General features: G+C 38.9%; 2 protein-coding genes across 11 annotated transcripts in view; one reads left to right on the plus strand and one right to left on the minus strand.

Moving 5' to 3' along the window:
- Positions 1 to 25,315, minus strand: part of LOC308707169 (uncharacterized protein) — a 166,765-nt gene that overhangs the window by 109,930 nt on the left and 31,520 nt on the right. The gene's annotated exons all lie outside the window — the stretch shown is intronic.
- irx6a (iroquois homeobox 6a) lies at positions 19,835 to 24,437 on the plus strand. 2 transcript variants are annotated; one of them, XM_081393485.1, is made up of 7 exons: positions 19,835 to 20,231; positions 21,124 to 21,337; positions 21,740 to 21,849; positions 21,949 to 22,244; positions 22,345 to 22,983; positions 23,222 to 23,336; positions 23,886 to 24,431. In XM_081393485.1, exons 1-6 carry the CDS (start codon positions 20,218 to 20,220, stop codon positions 23,329 to 23,331), a joined length of 1,383 nt encoding a protein of 460 aa, XP_081249611.1. In that variant the 5' UTR covers positions 19,835 to 20,217; the 3' UTR covers positions 23,332 to 23,336; positions 23,886 to 24,431. The 2 variants fall into 2 exon arrangements, with proteins under 2 accessions (XP_081249611.1, XP_081249610.1); XM_081393484.1 differs by having other exon boundaries at positions 19,839 to 20,231; positions 21,074 to 21,337; positions 23,886 to 24,437.

A 25,315-nucleotide genomic window follows, 5' to 3' on the forward strand; every position in this document is an offset into this window, starting at 1 on the left:
CTGAGGGAAACAGAATGGACCCTGCTGATACTGCTGCGGTAAGAGCCCTAAAAGATAAGCAATCAGGTACTGTTGGCGAGTTGAGAGCAATTTTAGGACTGTTGAGTTATTACCGGCAGTATATTAAGGATTTTTCACGTATTGCCAGCCCCTTGTATGACCTGCTCGAAGCACCTGTCGAGACTGAGACCCTGAAAAATAAAAAGAGAAAGTGGCAAACAAAACGAAACAGTAGAGGAGTTCCATCCAACACAGCAATTGAGTGGGCTGATGTGCATCAGACCATATTGGAACGGTTGATATACTGTGTCATTCAGCCTCCTGTTCTAGGTTTCCCAGAATTTTCCTAGCCATTCACCCTCCATACTGACGCTTCCAATCAGGGGCTAGGGGCGGTATTATATCAAAGACAGAATGGAAAGCTACGTGTGATTGCTTATGGCTCCCGTACTTTGACTGCAGCAGAGAAGAATTATCATTTGCACTCAGGCAAGTTAGAGTTTCTAGCCCTAAAGTGGGCGATCACAGAGAAATTTCGTGACTACTTATACTATGCACCATTCTTCACCGTCTACAATGACAATAATCCACTCACCTATGTGCTGTCCACTGCTAGATTGAATGCAACAGGTTGCCGCTGGGTAGCAGAGCTGGCCGATTTCCATTTCACAATAAAATACCGCCCTGGTAACTGATCCGAGACCGGTTTTACTGGCCTTATATGCAACGAGAGATAGAAGACTATGTCACAAGGAAGTGTGCATGTCTCAAACACAAGAAGCCAAGCCGTGAGACCAGAGCCCCGATGACGAGCATTGTCACCACTCAACCGTTCGAACTTGTCTCAGTGGATTTTTTGCATCTTGACAAATGTACAGGTGGCTACGAATATATTCTGGTAATCATTGACCACTTTACACGTTTTGCCCAGGCATACGCCACAACTTCAAAATCAGGAAAAACAGCAGCAGACAAAATATTTAATGACTATACACTGAGATTTGGCTTCCCCACAAGAATACACCACGATCAAGGTGGTGAATTTGAAAACCAACTGTTCACACAACTGAAAAAGTACTGTGGAGTTGCTGGGTCAAGAACTACTCCCTACCACCGCCAAGGGAACGGACAGGTAGAGCGGTTTAACCGAACACTACTTCAGATGTTAAAGACCCTCACAGAGAGACAAAAAAGTAACTGGAAAGACTCACTAAACAAACTGACCTATGCATACAATTGTACTCGCAGTGAAGTGACTGGATTTTCCCCCTTCTACTTACTGTACGGACGCTCCCCACGGTTGCCAGTTGACATGTTATTCAGCTTGACCTCAGAACAAGGAAACTGTAATCACCATCACTACATGGAAAAGTGGAAGGAGGGCATGGAAGAAGCCTATGAGATCACAAGAGAGAATGCTCACAAAGCTACGATTAGAAGTAAGAGACATTATGACAGTAAAGCTAAAAGCTCAGTGTTACAGCCTGGAGATCGTGTTTTAACCCTCTGAGGTCGGCAAACGCGCCGGCGCGTTTTGCCGGATTTTCTTCACATTGTAGCACTATAAACTTAAATTACTCTGTCATTTATGGTCATACAGAAAAAAAATATATAAAAAAAGAATCTGTGATATTTTTACTTTTGTATGTGTCCACTTACAATCAAATCAAAACATTGTGCTTTTGTAAAATAAAGAAAATAAACGGTGTGCGTTCTGCCTCTCCGTCGCGGTGAACTTTTTTTCTTGAGCACGTCTATAAACTGAAACAAAACTCAGCGAATACTTGTCACACATTTATGAGCCATATACTTTTATAAACATTTAAGTGTGTACTTTTAAATGATCGGATTCAAACTGAAAACAAATATTCTCTGTTTAAGTAATTTGTATAAAACCAACAAGATGTCCAGCTTCTCAAACGCTTCCAAATTATTTTTAATTTGAACACGCACACTCGCGCAAAAGATATTCACATGCAAATATCCACATGGAACGCGAACGCACTCGTTACCTCAAAAACAAAACACCAAAACACTTCAAAAGTCTCTGCTTTTCGTCGAGTTTGAAAGACGCGCCGTGAGCTTACATTGGAATTACCTCAGAAGAAGAATGCGATTTGAAGACAAGAAAGATGTAAGGTAAGAAATTCTTACATATTAGTTTGTTATTGTTGCATAAATTTCACACTGCAGTTGAACTGTTGCTAGATATATGGTGAATATTATAATATTTAGACCCGTGTTTAATGTTACTGTGTTTGTGGATATCTGCTCAAATGTAGATATGTATATGGTAACCATAATGTTTTATATTTGAGCGCGATCGCGTTTGAATGTATCATATTTTGGATCGCGATCGCGTTTGAAAAGCACCAAACAGCTTCATGTTTTTACTATTATCTCATTTCATATCATCATAACGAATGGAAACATTTGAAGTAACATGATAATCAATATATTTTTCTCTAGCTTAGTTGTTACTGAAATATTTTGGAAGATTTATAGGCTGCTATGGTTATTGTTATTATTATTTTATGCAGCACTGCGCATAGCCTATGCCTACAAGGCACAACAAACCTGGTGTTCATTATATTATATATTGTTGGAAACATTTATGTGTGTGTGTGTGTGTGTGTGTGTGTGTGTGTGTGTGTGTGTGTGTGTGTGTGTGTGTGTGTGTGTGTGTGTGTGTGTGTGTGTGTGTATTCTGTGAATTTTAAAAAGCAATTTTAACCAGAAAAATCTAAAATTTATTCCCAAAATCGTGCAGGCCTATAGCTTCTCTTGATATCAGTATGTTCACTTTTTTTTTTTCTTTCAGGGCCCAGATGCCACTCCTGCTGACTTCAACATTCAGAGTTTGTGCTGAATACAGTGTAATTAGACTTTAGCCATGAAAATGTCACAAGTAACAGAAATAAGCACAAATGTCAGAGCATGTCAGAACACCTCCAGGGCCCAGAAAACAGCTCAGACCCCAGAGGGTTAATCAGGAACATGACACCTCGTGGGGGTCCAGGAAAACTGAGGAACCATTGGGAGGATACTATCCACACAGTTGTGCGCCAAGTGAGTCCAGATATTCCTGTTTATGAACTCAGACCTGAGAAAGGAAAAGGGAGATCAAGGATTTTACATCATAATCTTCTCCTCCCATGTGACCACCTGCCACTTGAAACGACAGTGCAGCCACAAGCAAGGAAAAGGAATGTGGAGCAAATAGAGGAAGCAGAGCAGTTGGACGAAGAGGACGATGGAGACCCTGTGTGTAGTACACCTCCGGAGCTCGAATGCACACAGGCTGAGGAAAACATGCCACCTGAGCCAGATAGAGAACAAGGAACGACAAACCAAATGCAAACCTCACTGGAGAGAGAGGACAGTTTTGTCGAGGGTATGTCTTTGGAGGAAGCTGTCCCCTTGCTTGTTTCAAGTGGTGAGGCACTTCAGCGGCCCAGACGACAGCACAGACGGCCGAGGGTTTTCACATATGATAGTCTTGGATCACCAACTTGCCAAAATATTAGGACATTACAACAACAAAATTGGATGGTTCCGTGGACATACATTGCACAGCCACATCACTCCCAATACTTCCGGCACTAAGCGCATGAAAGATAGAAACTGAACTGAGTAAATGCATACACATTACACTCAAAATGGACTGTTCAGCACAGAATGAACATTCGAATGGACTGTTCAACATAAGATGGACTGTGGTTACACTCTACACTCACATTCACATGACACTGTTGCAATGAATCACACCACACTCATGGACCTTTGTTAAAGGGGAGTGTAATTGACTTGAACATGTTGCACAAACAGAACTGTTAACAAGGCAGTCATGTGTCTAAGTGGACACAAAACAAAGACCAAAAGAGGGAACAAAGACATTAAAGGATATTGGGTACTTACCTGTGCTTGAGGGAATTTATGAAAAGAGTTCCAGTCTGTAATATTGCACTATATAAGATACGATGTAGCAGAAGTGTTGATCTGAAATAACCGTGCATTGTGTGTTGATTAATAGAGTATGGTTTAACCCCTTTATTTGCACTAAAGGTCAAAGGTTACATTTGGATGTTGGGGACAACATCTATTCTGAGGGGGAGTATGTGACAAGTGTTCCTAACTCATTTAATTTACAATAGGTTTACTATAGTCTGTTATATTAATGGTTATATTAGAATACGTTTTAAGGTTGTCACTGATAAAAAAACTGTATTAAGGTTGTCACTGTTAAAAACTAGACGAGTAATATTGAGAAGTGGAATGCAGATAATGCTGATCCTTCTATGGGTTGATTATTCGTCGATGTGTTGGTAATGCCTCGGGGCTTCTGTAGGGGGATCGCATGCGCGCGCTTCTCTTCCTCATTCAATACAGACGAGTGAAGGCGAGAGCTGCGTCATGTGTGTTTCTTAAACCTTCTCCCGTTACTTTTTCCCTTTTTAAGGTAGTTACCACTCTTTCGCGGCAAACGCGTCGCCCAATTCGCGTCATTCGCGCCGCCCGGTTTGGTGTGAACACGCCATTAAACCTTCTCCCGTTACTTTTTCCCTTTTTAAGGTAGTTATCACTCACAAAGCAATGTAGATATTAACACATGTTTATAATACATTTCGTTATGGTATTATGGTTTTATATGAGTAAAATAGACGTTTTTGCATAGTTTAAAGAGTTTCGTGCTAACTGCGAAGATGTGTAACTTTACGCTAGCAGCTGGAGACCTTGTGGCTCCGTCGTGACCGAGTCTCGACCAAGCGGCAACATTCTGATCTGAAAAATGAAGCACTACCCGGAAGTGCAAAAAACTGCAATACATTGAAAATCCGCTAGAGGGAGGTCCCAAAAGGGAGCAAATGTCCATAGCCCCCATGTTAAAATGTCCGTTTTCACAATATAAATTTGTGTTTTTACAGGTTGGTCCCATGGACTTTTATTGTATTTTTTGATAGCTTCCGAGTGCCTGACAACTGTGAGGGGGGTGAATTTTTTTCTAACTCATTAGTTTAGATCATATTTATATATAAAATGTATGACAATAAGGGCGTGGTTAACTTTGATTGACAGCTTGATTGACAGCTGACAAGGCAGCGCCACAGAGAATGACAACATAAGAAGCGCCATTTTTTAATACAGTTGACATATAATACTACTGTTTCTGTATCATGAAATGTAGTTTTAAGAGTTTTTCAGGCGAGAATGTAGTTGTTTAAAGCTCAAATCTGTGGTTTATTTAAAGATTTATGAAAATTTTATCCAGTTGATCCAGCGATGACCGGGCGCTCGACGTTCATGTACCCCGCCTGGAGCAGCCTTTCCTCGGCTAGTCGTTCTGAGGTTTGCCGCCAATGCCGCGGACTCTGGCGTCTCTGTAGTGGTTAAACGTGAGATATAATTCGTCTTGTGTATATCTAATGGGCAATTTTTGGTCTCGTGAATCTATAATTGTTTCCCTGGGCAATCGTTTTGGCTGAGGCGAAGTTTCATAACTTTATAAGCTATTTAACTTTACCGATGTATGGTTAGACTAGAGCGCTGACTTTGTATGTTTGACTGAATTGTTTGCTTTATTTGTATAGCTTCTTATACCTTTTACTTATACTTTTATAATGGCTAATATTGATAAAACTGAAATTTAACAAAAAGAGAGGGTTGAGTTTTGTCATTTTAATACAACGAAGATGATCTGTAATGTTGTTTACTGCAAAATATGTTGTTTAGTACAAATGTACATATTGCCTGGACCATAAAATGTTTAATATTTTTATATTATATTTAAAATGAAAAGAGGCAGGTTTGTGTTTTATATTTTGTTTTTTCATTAATAGGCAAACGTTATGTGCAGTTTTGTGACTGGATTTTCCCCCTTCCCCACACATTTGTGTGGCTATAATGTTTAAGATTTCTTTAAATGAAAACGAAAAGAGTTAGTATGGTGTTTTATAACATATTTCGTTGCCTAAAATATACACAGAGATAACCGGAGTAGCAGAGCGAGCTGAGTGACTTGGCTGCGTTAGAAAGTGGGCGGGGTTAGAATGTTGAAATGTTGAAATGTATGTTTTCTTGTATACATTGTTCAAAAGCTCATTCAATACAGACGAGTGAAGGCGAGAGCTGCGTCATGTGTGTTTCTTAAACCTTCTCCCGTTACTTTTTCCCTTTTTAAGGGTACAACAAAAGCACACTTAAAGTTATGCTTTACTACAATTTAATTACAACTAAAATATACTTGGTACAAAATTAGTTGTTTCAAAATAGCACACTTCAAGATAACTAATCATTCCCACACTTGAAGTATACTGATAATTAGTCTGGCTGTATATTTAGCCTTTTTTTTTTTTTTTTTTTTACAAGGGGGGCTTAGATTAAGCCAGGATTAGCCCTTAGTTCAATTAGGACATTTAAGTAAAAATGCCTTTGAATAAAACAGTACTGGTGTGCATCTTGAGACAAACAATGGCACTGACATATTTTAAGATATGTCAGAGCAAAGTTGCTTTCAATTAAGCCAGCTCAAACATACAGTTTAGTCTGGGACTAGTTTAAGCCTTGTTTGTGAAACTGAGAGAATGTGTCTTTAAATTCTCATATTGCAATGCTATTTTTCTTAAATGTGACTTCTTATCTCACAGCTGTAACTTTTTTCCTCTTGTAAATTAATACCTCACAATTGCAGCTTGACTTAATACCTCAATTTTATACCCCACAATGTGACTTTATTTTTCAGACATTCACTGCTAAATTTGCATATTACACAACTGTACATTTACACATTTGGCCGATGCTTTTATCCTCGCAACTTACACTGCAGTCAAGGTATAATGTACATTTGATCAGTTCATGGCATGCATTCTCTGAGATTCAAACCATGATCTCAGCATTGCTAGTCCCATGCTCTTCTGTTTGAGCGTGCTTTTTCTATTATCATCTCGCAATATGATTGTATTTCTTATTTTAAAATAAGCTCACAAACATACTTTTTATTTTTACTCTTAGGTGGAAACAGCATTCCATATATGACTGCCTTTAAAAATTTTCTTTTGGGTAAAAATACCTGTCTGGATTGTCCGATGGATGTTCCAAGACTTCCTAAACACAGTAATGCAAATGTCACATTGAGCAATGGATTGATGTAATTATACAATCAGTATAAAAACATGTTTGTAGAAAGGAAATAAACAGACTGTCTGCTGGAGGTGGATCTGACAGGCCTTGGAGGAGAGTCTGTCAGCAAAGTATTTAAAAAACAACCATGCAGAAAGTGAGAGCTCACAAAAGTTACCAATCATACAGTGAATGACAAGAACCTTAGGAAATGATGGTGTTGCCTTACCATCTGTCAAAAGATGCAACGGTCATCATTCTTTATTTCTCCCTCTTCTGTTCTCTCTATTTTTTTATTTTTTTTATTATTATTTTTTTTACCTATCACCCATTTCAGCCCATGCCTTCAAAACCTAATGAATCTCAGACGGGCATACCAAAGATCGAAAAAAAAATCCCCCAAACTTGTCTCTGCTGTTTGCCTTGTTCGTGTGGTATGAAAGTTTAACTGAGCCCCTCATTTAGAAGGTGCTTTGATGAATTAAAAAGGATTGAGAGTTTATGCTCTTTCTCTCTTTTTTCAGAGGCTGGATGAGTTTTATGCTATCCACCAAGGTGTAAAATATTCACTGTATGGGACTGAGAGCATTCATTTGGGGTGTCAGTCCGCCAAACAAAGAGCTGCTCAATAATCTGAGATTTGAAACGCGGTCCTCTAAGAAAATCTTTACATCTCTGCAATAGCTCCACTCTTCACTTATTCATCCTCTGCCTGTACTCTGTGGGCCCAAAATCTTACTCCCCAACCAGACAGAGAACCACACACAATACACACTGCACACCAGATACTGTAGACATAATAGGATTTCAAATTGAATCTCTTCTCACTGCAATCACAAGATGAAACCCTGTGATCAGTAGTGGCAAGAATACCAGAATCAAATAAACAGAGACACTGGGGTGTAATACTCAGGTTTTTGAAATGAAAATGCATTTTAAATTTCAATTCAATTTCTGAATTTAAATTGAGGTAACTAATGGAAGAAGAATTCAAATGAATTGAATAAAATCATGTAGCCCCATTAAATGTATTTTAAAATCTTCACCTAAAGGGAATTCTGTCATCATTTGCTCACCCTCACGTCGTTTCATTCGGCCTGCTGCACGAAAACCAATGAGATTTGTTCTAGTGTTACCATATGAGATTTGGATCACACTTTATATAATGTGTCCTTCACGATGTACTTACATAAAAAATAAGTAAAATATACTTATTGAGTTCATATTATACTGCAAAATACATTAGTATAGTAAAAGTTTAGTAATCACGTTTCTTTCGCGGATTGATTAGGCCTACAATTTGTATCACCCCAGATTTACTACAAATAGCATGGCTGAACTATAGTTAGTGTATTGCAAAATCATGGTTAATTTGTGCTAACCACGGTTTAACTACAATAACCATGTTTTTGGGGTTTTATTTGTAGTAAAATTATGGTTAATTATCAAAAGATCAGTATTGCTTGCGTTTGAGCTCTTATAACCAGTGTTTAAAATAGTCAAATGAATGAGCGGTAACTGAAATTTAACCATATTAAACATTTAATTAATCTTAAACAGTAACGCATGACAGTGCGACTACTTAGCCTATATATGAATATAAAGAATTCTGGCATATGTTGGAATTATTGTCAATTGTCAATGAAAAATGTAATTAATGCAATTAAAATATTTAATACAAATAAATAAAGGTTCATTCTAATCTTATTCATCAAGTCTCACATGCACTGCAGCATAGTGGTCACTAATTTTGTCAAAACATTATTACACAAAACGAACAATGGCAAATAAGAGAAATATACAATATAACAACACCGTCTGCCGGAAGCTAGTTATTTTAGTCGATTAAGTTTTAAATATGGATATTTTTCTTACACAAACGCATCGCTTCACTTCAGAAGGCCTCAATTAACCCCCGCAGAGCCGTGGAGCACTTTAATCATGAATAGATGCGCTTTGATGGACTTCCAAAGACAGACAGCCATTCACTCCCATTATCAAGCTTGGAAGAGCCAGGACATTTTTTAATATAACTCCAGTGTTTCCCACACATAGACTAATTTGTGGCGGTGCGCCACAGAATCATTCTAAATTGTTTTTACGCCATTTACGCAGCGTATTCTTTCAGCTGCATTTCCTTTCCCTGCTCTCCCTCTGTCTCTCCCACGCACAGCCCCTGTCATCTGTGCACACGCGTGCGTCTGTCTCCATGAAAACGAGATCATCCCTGGAAGCGTGGCCTATTTGGTCAGGGTTTTTCCTGCATTGAAATCTTTTTGGTGGCTGCCAAAGCGAATTTTTTGTCTCATCAAAGCCTTATTTGATCGGTGAGTGATGTAAATGACTGCTGCGCTTGCAATAGGGCACATATATGGAGCGAATTATGTGCCATAATTAAACAAACAAATCCAGCATTTTGCAAACAAACTCGATCTACTTCGCAAAGGAAAACTCGACTCGCAAACAAACTCGATCTGCTTTGCAAAGGAAAACTCGACTCGCAAACAAACAGAAAGCAATGTGCAAGTACAAAGGTCAGTTTGAGTGAAAATGCAGTGGAGTAACAAATATGTATTGTGTTTTACAAATATAAATAAATGAGCCAAGATAATACTTCACAAATAAATACAAACCATCCTACAAATTGCATGTAACCTTTGAACAAATACCAAATCTAGTGCATACAAATGCATATCTGTCTGTTATGATTGTGTGACACTTGGCTTTTTATGAGATCTCTCGGCTCGATTTTCTCACAAATGTGTCCAGGCAGATTTTCTCACAAATGCAGTTGAGCAACTTCCTCTTCTAAAACAGTAGATGGTGCTAAATTAGGGGATTAATTTAGCGCTAGTCTCCCAGGAGAAACACTGATTTGAAACTTGCCTTTGCCTACAGCTGAGGAAAATGACCGGTGAACGGGTGTGTTTCTGTCTTACTTTATCTATAATTAACCTTTTTGAGGTTTTCTTTTGCAAAATGTTTCACAGATACTTAGTGTGCGCAGTGCGATTTCCGTGTGTGCGAGTGACATGTGTATGCACTTCAATGAAAATAGGAACTTGGAACCGCCTGTGCTTTAAATGGTTTTATTGTACACCTTCTAGCCAATCAGAATAGAGTATTCAGACAGACCATGATTTAAATATAAATACCTACATTAAGAGCCCTATTTTAACGATCAAAGCGCATGGTCTAAAGCGCACGGTGCAAGTGCACTTAGGGCATGTCTGAATCCACTTTTGCTAGTTTAATGACAGCAAAAATGGTCAGAGCACCTGGTGCATGGTCTAAAAGTGTTGTCCCTATTCTCTTAATGAGTAGGCTTTAAAAACTTTTAAGTTTTGGTTACCTGGACTTTTAATGGAGGAATAGAAACCTCTCAGGTTTCATTAAAAATATCTTAAAGTCTGCGTGAACCGGAAGTTGCAAACGACTTTTCTCCAGTGTTGTGAAGTATTTCCCAGTGAAACGGAATATTGAACAGAGGGCAGGGTTTTCCTCTAGCACTCCACCTCTCCATCTCTGCTCATAGCAGGCTAACGGTTTGAGGGGAGTGGTTAAGCATTTCCCAAACCCAAGCCGTCAAACCTACATCATCAGAGAAGGAACGCCATTCCAGACCGGAAGTAACTTTTCAGACTTTGATTAAAGGGTAACTAAACCCTAAACCAACTTTTTTTAGTTAATGATCTGTAAGAATGGGGCTTTATTAGTGCTGTTCATTGATTCGAGTAACTTTTTTGACATTTGGGTATTAAGTGTTTTAATTCTACAATATATGGTGTAAAAACGTCTGAGTGCTGCCCTCTTCAGGTTGAACGGTGGCTACTGCAGTTGAATTTTCCTATTGGATGTTGCGGTACTGCGTGACGTAAGCGGTACTGCGTGACGTAAGCAGGTTCCAGCTCACCACGCCCTCCCTTGGTACGAGCTCACCACGCCCTTGGATGAGCTAGCGTAGATTTATCTGTATTTAGTACAGTGGTAGGTGTAGTGTTGCTGGTTGCAACAGCACTGCTGGACTGCATAGCTTTTCAGCAGACTTGGAAATTATCCGCCAGTGTTTGCATGCACTCGGCCTGGAAGACCATGAGTGTGAAACCTGCATTTTACGCGGAATTGCTTTTCCAACGCAATAGAGGTGGAAATGGGCTTCTCCACACAGCTCACGCTGAAAAGCGCCGCAGTGCCAAACGCTGCTAAGTTACTCCTGCATGGACTCCACCACCGCAGCGGCGTCTTGATGTGAGTGATCATATATATTTTAATCACAATTTATGGTTAGGCTAAAGTTAATCCTCTGGGGTCGAGAAAAGCGGCAGCGCATTTTGCTGGATTTTTTCACATAGCGGCAAAATTGAGAGAGCGCGCGCTATTGACATCAACTCGCTAAAACTCATCAGATGCATGTACTTTACGTCGTCTTGCGACCCTGTGAGTCACTCTCTATTTAGAGAGTCTGACAGCGGGTCTCAGGTGCACCCCCCCCATCCCCCCCCCCGCTCACGGTTCGTCCCCTCTATCTCCGCTGGGGTCAGCCCACTTTTCTAGCATTTTTCAAATATTGCCATTGGGTGGAGTCAGGCTCTGACCAGGGGTTTAGTTACCCTTTAAAGATTACGACGGCAAACAATTTTTTTCTGTGTATTACCTTGCACGGATTAATATTTCACCACAAGACTAGTAATATGCGCTAACAAAGTAAATAGGGTCAATTTTGATTTCAGTTGGACTTTAAAGAAATAATATGTTTTTTTTTCGCCGCTAGGGGACACTAACCTCTTACAATAACAAAGGTGTCGGTTGATGACACATAAGCGGAATTATGGAACTTGTCGTAATGCCGAAGGATCTAATAATGTTTATGAATGAGTGAATACATTGGTGTTTTAAACATGACTGTGGTATGAAGCAGGTCGCGATTGCTAATGAGAGACAGATATCAGCGCGCCACACGCGAGTCCCGCAGATATAAAGGAATAAGGACATTTCATTCAACCGAACTACCCGCAAGCGCTGAATTAATACTCACACTGGTCAGTTTATTAGACAAATGAAACTTGTGAGGTAACGCAGCGCTGTTTCACTTGGGTCTACACACTATCACACTAAACTGCATTTGAGTGTGTTGAAAGTTATAATGTTATTCTATGTGTTAGTTTGTCTCTATGAGACTAGCAGTAAGCTAGATCAACATTAGAATAACATACTGATCATATTCTAACATTTCATCATGTTGAGCTATATAACATTGATTAGTTGTATGTACATTTGCTCACCTGTCTAATAAAGTACATGCAAGAGAGGTGTCTCTGTCAAGTCGAAGTTTGTCACGGACGTGGAGCTCTTGGCATCTCGAAAACGCCAAGCTGATATTGATCCTCGTTTTAGTTCTCCTTTTGTCCCAAAGTCTGCTTGCCATGGTCCATGATGTTTGAACGAAAAAACAACAGCGTGAGCGTGCCACAAGATGTAGGCTAACGCAGTTGTCCACGTCTGTCGCCATGGTTACTATGGCAGTAAGAGCAAGCCAGGGATAACGCGGATATTACTTCATTGACAGGCGACAAGTGGGACAGGGACGAGCCATTATTTAAAATGGGAATTTCTCTGAAATCAAAAATCTTTGGAAACTTTTGGGATATTGGAAGTAGGCTACACAACTGCAGGACATATATCAGACTGTGCAAGTGGTTTTTGGATATTTTATTACAAAAATCTTACATATTGTAGTTTTAATTTATAAGTGTTTTGAAGTTTAACCAAAGTCTCACGGGTTTGGAACAACAGGAGGGTGAGTAAATAATGACAGGAGTTTCAGTTTTGGGGGAATATCCCTTTAACTTTGGCTTGACAGCCTTGTTTGAAAGATTAAAAAAAAAAGTTTGAAAGTTGTATATAGGCCTTATAGACAGATTTACGGAAGGGTGGGAAAACACTTAATTTTCCAGAATGCCACTATATGTTGAAATTATCTGAAAGCAAGTTTCACTTCATGTCATTCCAATTCAACACCCTGGTGTTGTGGAGCAAATTTAATTAAAATTCACACCCATGAATTAACTTAAAGGCAATTCTTAAATTCAGAATTCTGCTGATTAAACAAGAGTTTAGTGAAAAGAATAATAATGAATACAATACATAAATAAATATTGTAACTACCAACGGTTCTGCACTAATTTCTTAAGATAATATGGTTGACTAGAATAACTGAACCTGATATCCATGTCAGAGAAAATTGCTGGGCTGGCAAAAATCTTAATGGCACTATATTGCATTTCAAGCACCAAAACACTGCTTTAATCTGTGTTTATTTAGAGAAGCTGACTCTAAAACAATAAAGGAAACACCTATACGGGTTGATACAAGTTCCTCAGTCCCCAAAGTAAGCTTGGCAATCTGCTAATCAGGAATTAGCAGTAAAAATGAAAAGCTGCAGTTGGTTTTGAAATTTGATGAGGCATGTGCGGCCAAGCCAAGGTCAAGGGCTATGTAAGAACCATGTTGAGAACTAGTTTACAATAACCAGCTACTTCTGCAATCAAAGGTATTTAATTTCACTTTCTGTACAGTTAACAAGAGTGTTTGATGTTGGCAGCTATGTAACATCTGCTTTTAAGTTCTGCAAAGGGATTTTTTTCCCAATAGGCCTGCTATAGTGAAAACCAGATTCCAGTTTGGGGAAAATTACCTCAGTCAGTTCTGGAGGTACATAATGCACGTGATTTGAATGAAAAAATGAAATGAAATAGCCATGTCTGAATGGCACTCCACGGTAACAGCATTGTGTCCTGGAAATGAAAATCCACAACACAGTAAAATGAGTACGGGTTGACATTCCTGGGGTGTTACATGAGAGTGAAGTGAATCCAAGCTGTCTGGGATAAAACAACACAGTCTTTTTTTTTTTTTTTTTGCCAAAGGCTAAAGTTCATATCGAAGAGGAAATAGAGAAAGTATGAAAGACACATAAATCTAGCACTTCTTTATTTATTTATCTAGTCTTGCCAATCACAAATCATTTTTAGCTTCATGAACAGCAATGTTTGGCCATGGAAAAGAGAGAGAAATTACAAGAAATGCTAGTTAAGGACAATGATTTGTTTTTTCTTCTAGGTTGAGAACATTGGTTTCACATCAGAAATAATGCACCATTAAATACTGACACGACAAGGCTTTGACTGGAAAGATGAAAATAAAACGTGTAGAGGAAATATTTTTAGAGCCATCTGGCTTGCGTTTGAGAGCAAGCGTGGAGAAGTAAAACCTCTCCAGTGCCTGGCCTGCAAATGAAGACCAGAGGCCTCAGCAATTGAACTGTCATTGCAGGAGAGGCACTTTTGTCTGCGGGCATGTAAGTGGGCTTCAACAGTGCCTGTCTGTTCCCACTTACCTCTGGTGTGGCACACTCTCACCTGAAGATAAAAGCAGTCAGGTCAATTTTCTTAAACCTACAGAATAACAACAGTTACGTGATGATGACTACCAATTGGTCATTTTCAGTTGCTCCTAAATCCCAGGGATGAAAACCTGAAACTAAATGTGCGGTCATAATACGGGATAAACGAATGTTCTTTTCTGCCTGTACATGTAACTTAATCTTTAATTCCCCCGTCCTACACGGCTCAACATTTTCCCCCTTCTGGCTTTCTTTCAATTGAGGAGTAAAATCAAAAGTGAAAGAAAACTTCTCAATTAGTTGGACTTCTCCTGACTAATACTGCATGGTACCCAAGACGAGGCTTTGAAGTAAGAGCAAGTGAAAAATAAATTTGACATCACAACATCCTGGATTACTTTAATGTTTGAAAAAACATTTGACTTAACCATACTATCCTGCCCTGCACACCAAAAGCACTACAGTCTTCAGAATCCAGACCCAAGTAATGGAGATTGGGACCTTGCAATGAACCGTATCCCCCGTGTTTCTGTCGCAGCCCTTCAACCTCCAACCAACTGTAAGAAACGGCTACAAAACAGTGCAACCTCTCAGAAGTGTTTATGCAAACAAACACCAAGCATGGCTATTTGTATGACTTGGCACCAGCATTTGGTTAACCACCCACAAGCATTTGCAGATGGGACCTTTTCAAGGGGGCCACAAGCGCATTGAGAAGAGAGAGAAGGAGAGGAAGAGAAAGGGGTCACAGAGGAGAAGATGACTAGAGTTACAGAAGTTTTAGAACCACACAAGATGTTGCAGATGTTGTCGTCTACAATGGTTATAATTACTGAGACACTAATGTAATACTGGACTTATTTGTCCCCACAGTTTACTGGCAAGATGAACAGATCAGTGCTTTGAACATATTTCACAAGTTGCCATACTCTGAGCATTACGTGTGCATTTACATCCTATTAAAATAAATAAATAAATAAATAATGTCATCATTTATACACCGTCATGTCATTCCAGTTTGAAGTTGTACAAATTAATAATTTTATTCAGCAAGGATGCAGTAAATGAATCAAAAGTCAGTAAAGACTTTACTGGCAGTGAAGACAATTACAGTGTTAGAAAATATTTATATTTCAAATAAATGCATGACAGTTTCTACAAAAAAGAAAATTAGCAGCACAACTGTTTTCAACATGGTTAATAAGAAATGTTTCTTGAGCACCAAATTAGCATATTCTTCAATACCTTTTCTGTGTTTTGCTTTACACAGTGGTGCCTTACACAACATATATTTAAACTATAGCATATATAATATGAAGACAACATGCATACATGTGCACATACATGCAAAAGATTCAACAAACTCACTAGAGAGCATTTTTAGAAATACACAGAGACACTGAATGAGTCATCTGCCAGTTAAATCTCTGTGTAACAAGTTACAAATCCCTGACAGCACAGAAACACTGATACAATTACACTGGGGCAATCAGAGGTGCTACCAGCCCTGTTCACACAAACTCAAGACAACGGTAAAGAACAAACTTAAATGTACATTATAAACTATAATGCACCCATACATTCATCCAGGGACACAAATCTCCAAAAGTAGTGTGTAGTGTCTTTTGTTTGCCACCACAAGTTCTAAATTCCTAAATAACAATAATAATGTAATCTACTCCATAATAATAACTGGTTTAGGCATATGTACCAAGTTTTAAAACAATAATTATTGCAATAATAGAATGAGTAATCGACCATTTACAGAAAATGGAGCAATTATATGATTTCAAGCTTGACATTGGGGAACAGACGTCGATGCAATTCCAACTTTATTGCATGAAATGCAAAGCTTTTATTAACATAGCTGGATTGATAACTTTATTACCTCATGAAGATAATTGAAGAATAAAGTCTCCCTTACTCTGGTCAATTTATCCATCTGCTTAGATAAAGTTTGTTTAGGATTTTGCTGGGCACTGTTATGGCCACATCCATTATAATTTGAGGGCTTCTCATTAGAATATTTATTACTTTCTTTTCAATTTTTGGATAATTTAGCAGTGTTAATACCTGGCCAGCAATGAAGCAAGCAGAGACAGTGAGCAATAATTCAGGATCTTGTATGTCTGGGATTCATCTGAATATATCAGGAATATCAGACTTGTTTAATGAGATATCACTCTGCTTCGATCCTTAGTGTCCCCTCCCCTTCACTCTGCCCCTCTCTGAGCAGTACCTTATTATTATTTCATAAAAAAGCTCTGATCTGCCTTATGAAAAAGCAGAAAAGCTTTGTGAAATTCATTAAAGCAGCCTGAAAAATGTATTAAATGAGAAGGTGAAGCTGGCTGTTGGTTTAACCTTTCTGCTGTGAGGCTTTGCGCCTCCATAATCCCTATGCAAGGCTAACAGAGGCCCAGACACACACACACACACACACACACACACACACACACACACACACACACACACACACACACACACACACACAGCTAAACGAAGAGACCATTCACATTTCACAATTCACATAAATTCCCTTGTCACAGAAAATGCTATAATTAAAAGTTTGGGAAACGTAAAAACTATCCTTATTTCCATACATCTATACCCTTTGAAAGAATGTTTTAAGGAATGGATGTGATGGTTTCATCTCAGAAACGAGCTTATAAGATCCTGAAAGCAGTGAGACCAATAGGGATGAAAAGTGATAGGTGTGTAGGACTGGTCAGTGCGCTCTACCTCTTCAATTAAGGTTGATTTAACTTACAACCCCCCTCCACCCCCAGTACTGATCATCAGGCGCTGCTCCACATGCATTATGGATGAGGCTGCCAATATGCACTTGGGCTATCATGCATGCCCTTGCAAAAGGCTTTAGAGAAACTACAGTAAACTATTACATAGGGTATTCTGACCTTCCTCTTCCTCTTATTGTGCTCGTAACAGGAGAGAATCTCTGATCTATAACACATGGGGATACGTGGGGATAATGCATTTAAATTAGAGTGTGACTACTGCTTTTTGAAAATCCTCAATAATCAGACTTATTTATTTTCCTATTTGATTACTTGCAAGGTAATGTAAAACCTTGTATTTGAGAGACCCTGGCTAGTTAGCAACGGGGCTAGGGTTTCAAGTCAAAAGTCCATTATATTTGAATGATTTTATAGCCTATTGATATAGCCTTCTGTGGAACATAAAAACATATATTTTGAGAAATGTTTTGTCCATACAATGGCAGTCAATGGTCAACAAAACTGTTTGGCTATAGTAACATTCTTCAAAATATCTTCTTTTGTGTTCCGCAGAAGAAAGAAAGTCGGTCTGGAAATGACATACAGAGAGAATAGATGATGACAGAAGTTTTATTTTTAAACAGTCCGTTTAATTGACAGTTCATCTTCTTCATGAGAATAAATCATATCTGCTAAATTGTTTATTTTTTTATACTTCTCTGTTTACCAAATGCTCGACTCAGAATATGTTGAGACTGCGGTGAGTTGAACTGAACGTGGCAGTTGATGGGCCTGTAGGCTCCCGTCGTTACAGCCTACCAGCTCCATCACGGCCGTTCACTTACTCGCAGCTCTCTGGCGCCTCTCGAAGATTGAGCTTGTAATCGCAAAAAGATCACCGAGGACACGGTCCTAGTCATTTTTAAGCAGGGTCATTGAACTATTCATCTCATATTATCCTGAAAATTATTTTAAAAAATGAGAGAAGAGGAGATTGTTTCTGATTGTCACGAGCTCGGAAGTGACCGCTGTAGCCTGCTGCATGCGCGTGAGGAATGGCGATGTAGCCTACAATAACAATAGGCCTACTCAGTTCCTTTATTTCAGATATCCCAGAGTAAATTAAATGAATATTTCACAGGGTGATGATATTGGCTAATTTAAGTCGTAGGATAAGGACGGGGGTGTTTTGGCTTTACTACACTTCACATGTAGCCTATAACCACAGCGATGAAATCAACATTTCTTCACCAGTAAAACTGGTTCATAAAAAGGCTAAATAATATTTTAATGGTAATTTAAAAGGCAAAAAAAAAAAACAATATCAGAATAAAAACAACCTAGGCCTAAATCGTGTTCCCACCATGAAAAACTAACGTGCCTGTGTGTGTGTGTGAGGGGGGAGGGGTCTTCTAATTATATTGTCTAAAACATTTAATAAAACGGCATGTATTAAGCTTTATCCAGACTTATTCTGCGTGAGGGAGCGTTATTTCTACCATACCTTTCAAGTAAGCATCCTTCAATTAGAATGCTGTTCCCGTCGCCTCCCACTACTGCCGTATAATTAGACTTGAGAGATTCAGCTAATTTCTCTCTCTCTCTCTCTCTCTCTCTCTCTCTCTCTCTCTCTCTCTCTCTCTCTCGGTTCCATTCTGATCGTCTAATTTCACCTCAAAGGCATATTTTCACGGTGTAACTCGCTGGTTAAACAAGGCCATATCCATTTGTTAATTGATGCAATTACGCATTTCTCGTAATGGTCGCGTAGGTCCCGAGATACGCATCAATCAGTTTTCTGTTGACCTGCCAGAGGTTCTCTTCACGTCTGCCGGGACTGGCCCTCTCTCTAATAGAGAGAGATGGAAACATCATCGCAATTAACATCAGGTCGGACCTCTGATCGGTCAGACAGATGCGAGCAAGGATCGCTCTTCAGTTCATTTGCTCATCATCAGGGTAGTGTCTGAAATATAATAATAATAAGAGAGTAGCCTAATCGGGAGAATAATTGTATAGATAAGATGGATAAAGGATAAATATATTATTAGATCTTTTATATAGATAAAAATAAATTATAGTTATTAAATATGATATATTGTGATATATAATCTTTATAAACCTGAAAATGTTTTGCATAACTAAAATATTGACATGGACGGAATTAAAGAGAGCACGGATATCTAACAGGTAATAAAGAGTTATTTGGCATTACAACATAATTTCCATATAAATAGCTATATCCAAAATAATCTTGAAGTTGATTGAGTGTTACAATTTATTTACAAAAAATATATTAGCATTATCAACAACAACAACAAAAAAAAAAAAAAAAATGTTTAGGCCTATATATTTAGCCAATTCATTTATTCTATTGCTTTCAGCAAGCCCAGTGATACTTTTTGCGCTCTAAGTCTTAAAATACACTACTGTTTAAAAAGAAAAGGGGGGGGGGGGGACAGAGGGGACAGGGGTGTGCAAAACACACCTCAAGAAAAGCGCGAAGCATGACGTGATTGGCAAAGACATCATTCTATCCTCGCCGTCCCGGGATTAGAATGACGTCACACTGATACCCGTGCATGGATGAATTCTAAAGAACTATAGAGGCACAAATAATAGCACAACCACAAGTTCATATCTTGCAAGTCTTACGTTATCCTTTAAGCTTTCTACAGCTGTTTAACAACAATATTTTTGTACTTGATGAAGCTTAACTCTAATTTTTCATTTCCTTAAGGGATTATCTTATACATATAAAACTAGGGCTGGCGTAAACATCCTCAGAGCTTCCCAGTTAAGTGCAGTCATCTATTATTGAGCGAAAGGCCGAGTGTGGAAATGTGTGTAAGACGGTGGATTTGAAGTAGATTTGGTTTCAATCGATCAGCAGGAGAAGAATATTGCTTATGGTAACAAAAGAAGCAGCTATGTCTTTCTCTCAGTTTGGATATCCTTACAATGCAACTTCTCAGGTAAGCATGACAATTAGATATTTTTCTTATGATGGTTCTTAATGAGCGCGCATGCATTGGGTGTTTTTTCCACATTCTGTCATGATCTCTGTCCTCGGTAACTGACATTAGGCACCGGCAGATTGTTCTGTCACTAAGTAAGTCCTAAACTAAAGTTAGCCGATATCGTGGGGTTTGTCAATATTTATAGTAATGGGTTATTTGAATTATAAATGACCTCACGTGTTGTTGTAAACGTGTAAATTACCTTTACGGTGTAATTGTTCGGAGTGAAAGCGAGACTCCTCCCTTTGCCGGTAGCCTTTACAGTCTGTGTGACTAAACTAATTATAGCCTACATTTACAGATAACGGATAGATAATTTCGACATCATGACTTACAACCACTTATAGTTTTATTTTAGTGTAAAAATACGCCTATATTGTGAAAAGAATCCGCGCTTGCTGGTGGTTAACTTTCTTCCCCTGACGCACACCTTAGAAAGTTTTACTTTCAGCTTTGACAAAACACTGTTGTTGTTGTTGTTGTTTTTACACTAAACAAGTAAATCAGCTCACAAAAAATAAGGTTCGCTTTTTTTAAAGTATCTATGTTTATTGATATTTTAACAAAAAATCACAATAAAGTCTTAAGTCTTTCTCAAATGAAAGTGCACTTCTTATCTTTATAAATAAAACGCATAGGAGAATCAATTTAAAACCAGTTTAAAAAGGAAGAGTTCAGTTCTACACAAAGCTTCTTCGCGTAATCTTACCTTACTTTTGTTTAACTAAGGAAACTGAGCGCATGTTTTGTGACGCAAATAGAAAATGACATGTGTATCCACAATTTTCTTCATGCAGTTCTTCGTGTCGGCAAACCCCAGTACGACTTGCTGCGATTCGATTTCCAGATCGGTGACAGAAGGATCGAGCGCGTCTCAGACCGCAGCCTCCTTCTGCTGTCCCTCCTATGAGAACCGGCTGCTGGCGAGCACGCGGACAGAGCTCAACGCCGCGCTCGGGATGTACGGCTCTCCTTACGCAGCAGCAGCGGCGGCAGCCGGGCAGAACTACGCCAACTACTTTCCGTACAGCGCCGACCCCTCTGCCATCTACTCCAGCCTGGTACGTGTAGCATCATCTCATCAGATCTAGCGAGCGTCCTCCGTTCAATCGATTGACTCATTCAAGTCACGGCTTGTTATTGATTATTTTGGCTTGTCTAGCTGTCTGGTGAAATAACTCTGAATAATCATAAGAAATAAACGGATGAATTAAGCGACACAGCATGTCGTCTGCTTGATGTAATACGGCCTACTTGGTTTATAAATAATAATAAATAAATAAATAAATAACAGAAAAGTGTGTATTATCATGCAAGTTATATTTTAGGGATGATAAGAAGATAAAATTGCTGCTTCCATTCTAAATAATAAATGTCTTTCACCAAGTACAGTACCAGCAATACATGAAAGCTATATCACATATTAAAGTTTTTTTTGTTTGTTTGTTTGTTTTTGTCTCTAGAACCCACAATATGAAATCAAAGAGGGGTCAGGCAGTCTTCATGGCACTATAACCCAACCTGCCGCCTACTATCCATATGACCACTCACTTGGCCAATACCAGTACGACAGGTGCGATTTATGTCTGTCTCACCTCTAATATGATATATTTAAACATGCTGAAAATACAAGTAAAAAATTCTAAAGATGCTGCTTTTGAACTTGATCCAGGTATGGGACAGTTGATTTTAATGGGTCAACACGGAGAAAGAATGCCACGCGTGAGACAACGAGCACTCTTAAAACATGGCTTTATGAACACCGGAGGAACCCATACCCTACAAAGGGTGAGAAGATCATGCTGGCCATTATCACCAAAATGACTCTCACGCAAGTGTCTACCTGGTTTGCCAATGCTAGGAGAAGACTAAAAAAAGAGAACAAAATGACCTGGTCCCCTAAAAACAAAGCAGGTGATGACAGGAAGGAAGAGCTTAATAAGAGTGACCCAGACAACATTACCAAAGGTACCTCATAACTCTCGTCAGTTAAAAAACGAATTAAATAAACATTCTGTAAATAAAAAGTATTAAACTGTGTTTGTTGTATGTAAATCCTCTTGCATAGATTCCAAAGACAGTAAGGATGAGCAGGACCTGCAGTTCAGTGACCTGGATGACATAGAGGACGAGGACTGTGACAAGCTGGACAGTGACTGTGAGAAATCAGGTCAGGATGACCTCCCGACTTCCTCCCCTCCAAAGAGAGACCGTAACCCTGACCTCCCTCTCCACTCGAACTTCCCATCTTTTCCCTGTGGTCTAAAGAGTTTGGGGCCTCTGAACCCCGATTACCTGGATCCTTTGGGATCCAAACAACAGCAGCAACAGCCCTCGCCTCAGTCCACCTCCATAAACACTGTGACACTCTCTCACTTTGAGTCATCGGAAAAGCCTCGGATCTGGTCGCTGGCACGTACAGCCGTCGCAGGGGTTGTGTTAGGCACGCAGAACGGTGGGGATGTACGGACTGGGCCCGTGGACTGTCAGATGCAGGGACTCAGGCTGCCCACAGTCGAAGGGGTGCAGTGTGGGGAGCTGAAGGGCCTTCAGGACCCTACAAACCTCAGCAATACTGAAAGCCTTTACCAAGAAGGACTGCAGGGGATACACAAGGCATACAGTAGCGGGAGCTACAAGACCCTTCAACTTCACTCTTCATCCTATCCTGGACTGACAGAATCCTGCCAGTACTCCTCAATGGAAGGTACAGCTTCTCTGTGTTTACTACAGAACTATTAAAATGAACTAAATAGCAAATCACACAGTTTGAATAGGTTATTAGCTCTTCGTAACTCTAAATGTGTCATATTTGACCTATTTAAAATACCTTATACTTTTTTTTAACTAAATTACATATAGATATGCAAAATAAAACATTTGTGTACATGTTAAGTCTGTTTATTAACAGCTAGCCATGGTGTGATCTTGTGTGTCTACTACAGGTTTCCCCAGTGCAGGAAAGACAGAGATAGAATCCAGTGAGCACAATGACACGTGTCCAACAATCCAGAACACTAAGGCCACTGCATTCAGACCTGTGATGAAGAGGTGAGGCAGGTGAGTGAAAACGCACACACACTAACACATGTACTTTTTTGAACCCATTATGCGGGTGTTTTTATATAACTGATATTTCTCACATAATGACAGGAACGAAACTGGTTAACACATTGACTGCATGCATAAACTTATCTGCAAACTATTGTTTGGTAACAGTTCTAAAAATAAAAAAGAAATCCAATCATCTAGGATTACATAATATGTCACCCCACAGCCACAGACTGTAATGTCATTACACATACTCACTAGTAAAGCATCTCTGATATCAGTAAACATTTGTGCTGCGTAGCCATTGGCTAACTGACGAACATTATTGGATTGCTTTGGCTATTTCTGCTATACTGCACAACTAAAAAACAATGATGTATCTTTCCATTTAGTATCTGTTTGTGTTTGTGATTTGAGGTAATGCGATATAAATAGAATTCTGCATCACAAGGATTTAATCACACAGTTAAAGCCAATATTACCTGTCATTTTCACCTATAGCCAAACTTTCACAATATTGGCTCACATTTATATATTTCCCTTCTTCCTCTGAATTAGGACTGAAGAAATACCAATAAACACTGGGACATTTTTATGATCTACATTATGCACTATGGAATGGAGTCAATGAAGAACTATAAGCCCATGGCAGCAGACACTTGAAATAATAGCGCAATGAGTATCTTTCTGGAACTGTGAAAACTGGAGGCAGCCATAATTTTGCACAATATGATTTGATGGTGTCAATAACTTTATGCAATGTTTTGTGTATGTATGAGAATGAACTGTGATTTCTTATGTTTGCATTGGCAATCGTAGTTTAGTAATTCTATTTACCTATTTATTGTTTGATTATCCATCAGCTTTATTTATCGGTTACCATGAGTCCTCTCAAGGTTTTGTTGTGTGTTATATTTATTTGTCTGTGGTCATGTACTTAATGTTATGTGATTTACTTTTTTTGGAAGCTGGTGTAAACTTTACAGTCAGTCTTTTTACTTTTATTTACTAATCAAAAATAAATGAGGTGTGATACTGTGTTCCTGACGCAGTTTATATCAATAAACTGTGTGTAAATGTCATGTAATTTATAAAATATTTTATAAGAACAAATTTTCTCCTTTTTGTTTAATGATTTCTGTGTATAAATGAATCTGATAGCTCTGCACTGATCAGTTCATCCTCTTGACTCTATGCGTGAAGCCGGGACATTGTCGGAAGGTCATAAATTCAGACGCAGACGTGAATGGACTCAGCAAGAGTGTGAAGAAAGGGTATATCAGTTTCTTATTGTCATTATTTAATCGGAATTGGCATCAAACACTTTGTTACTGTTCAGGCTCAGAGTGAGGCAGGAATTGGTTATGAATGCAGCTTTGTCTCCACTGCGCGCGAGCAGGTTCATCATCATCCAATTCTTGTGTTAACAACGAGGTCACGCGGGAGCATCCATACCATGAAACGCGCATCAAGTGTTTTGATGTTGATCAGTCAATTGCTCGAACTAACAATCCCTGGGGATCTTTAAGCACCCAATTAAAATAACAAAGCAATTGCTGGACTGGTTCAAAAGCACAGAGAAAAGTATTTTTCGTTTATTTATATAGCCTATTAGACTATTTCCGTGTAGACAAATGTTAAACAGTGTGAATTTATTTAGCTTAATTCGATTTAAATTTCAATCTATCACGCTAATAGCTCGTCGGTCAAGATTCATAACGTGTATTGTTGTTGTTGTTGTTGTTGTTTTAGAAAACTTTTTTTTTTTTTGTCAGAAAAACATGATCATGCAAACGAGAAAAATAAAAAACTAGACTGGAGCGATGACCTACTGGTCAGGGTCCAGTAAATTAAGCTGTCGAAAGAGACATTATTTCAGGACGGATTTAAAGATTAAAGCATGTAATAATAAGAGTATTAGATCTATTCAAAGGCGCTGTGGTCAATTTGTGGGCGAACTGAAAAAGGGGTCGCGCAGACTGTCGATG

The sequence above is a fragment of the Scardinius erythrophthalmus genome, assembly GCF_964197995.2.
Source record: "Scardinius erythrophthalmus genome assembly, chromosome: 2".
NCBI classification, from domain to species: Eukaryota; Metazoa; Chordata; class Actinopteri; order Cypriniformes; family Leuciscidae; genus Scardinius; species Scardinius erythrophthalmus.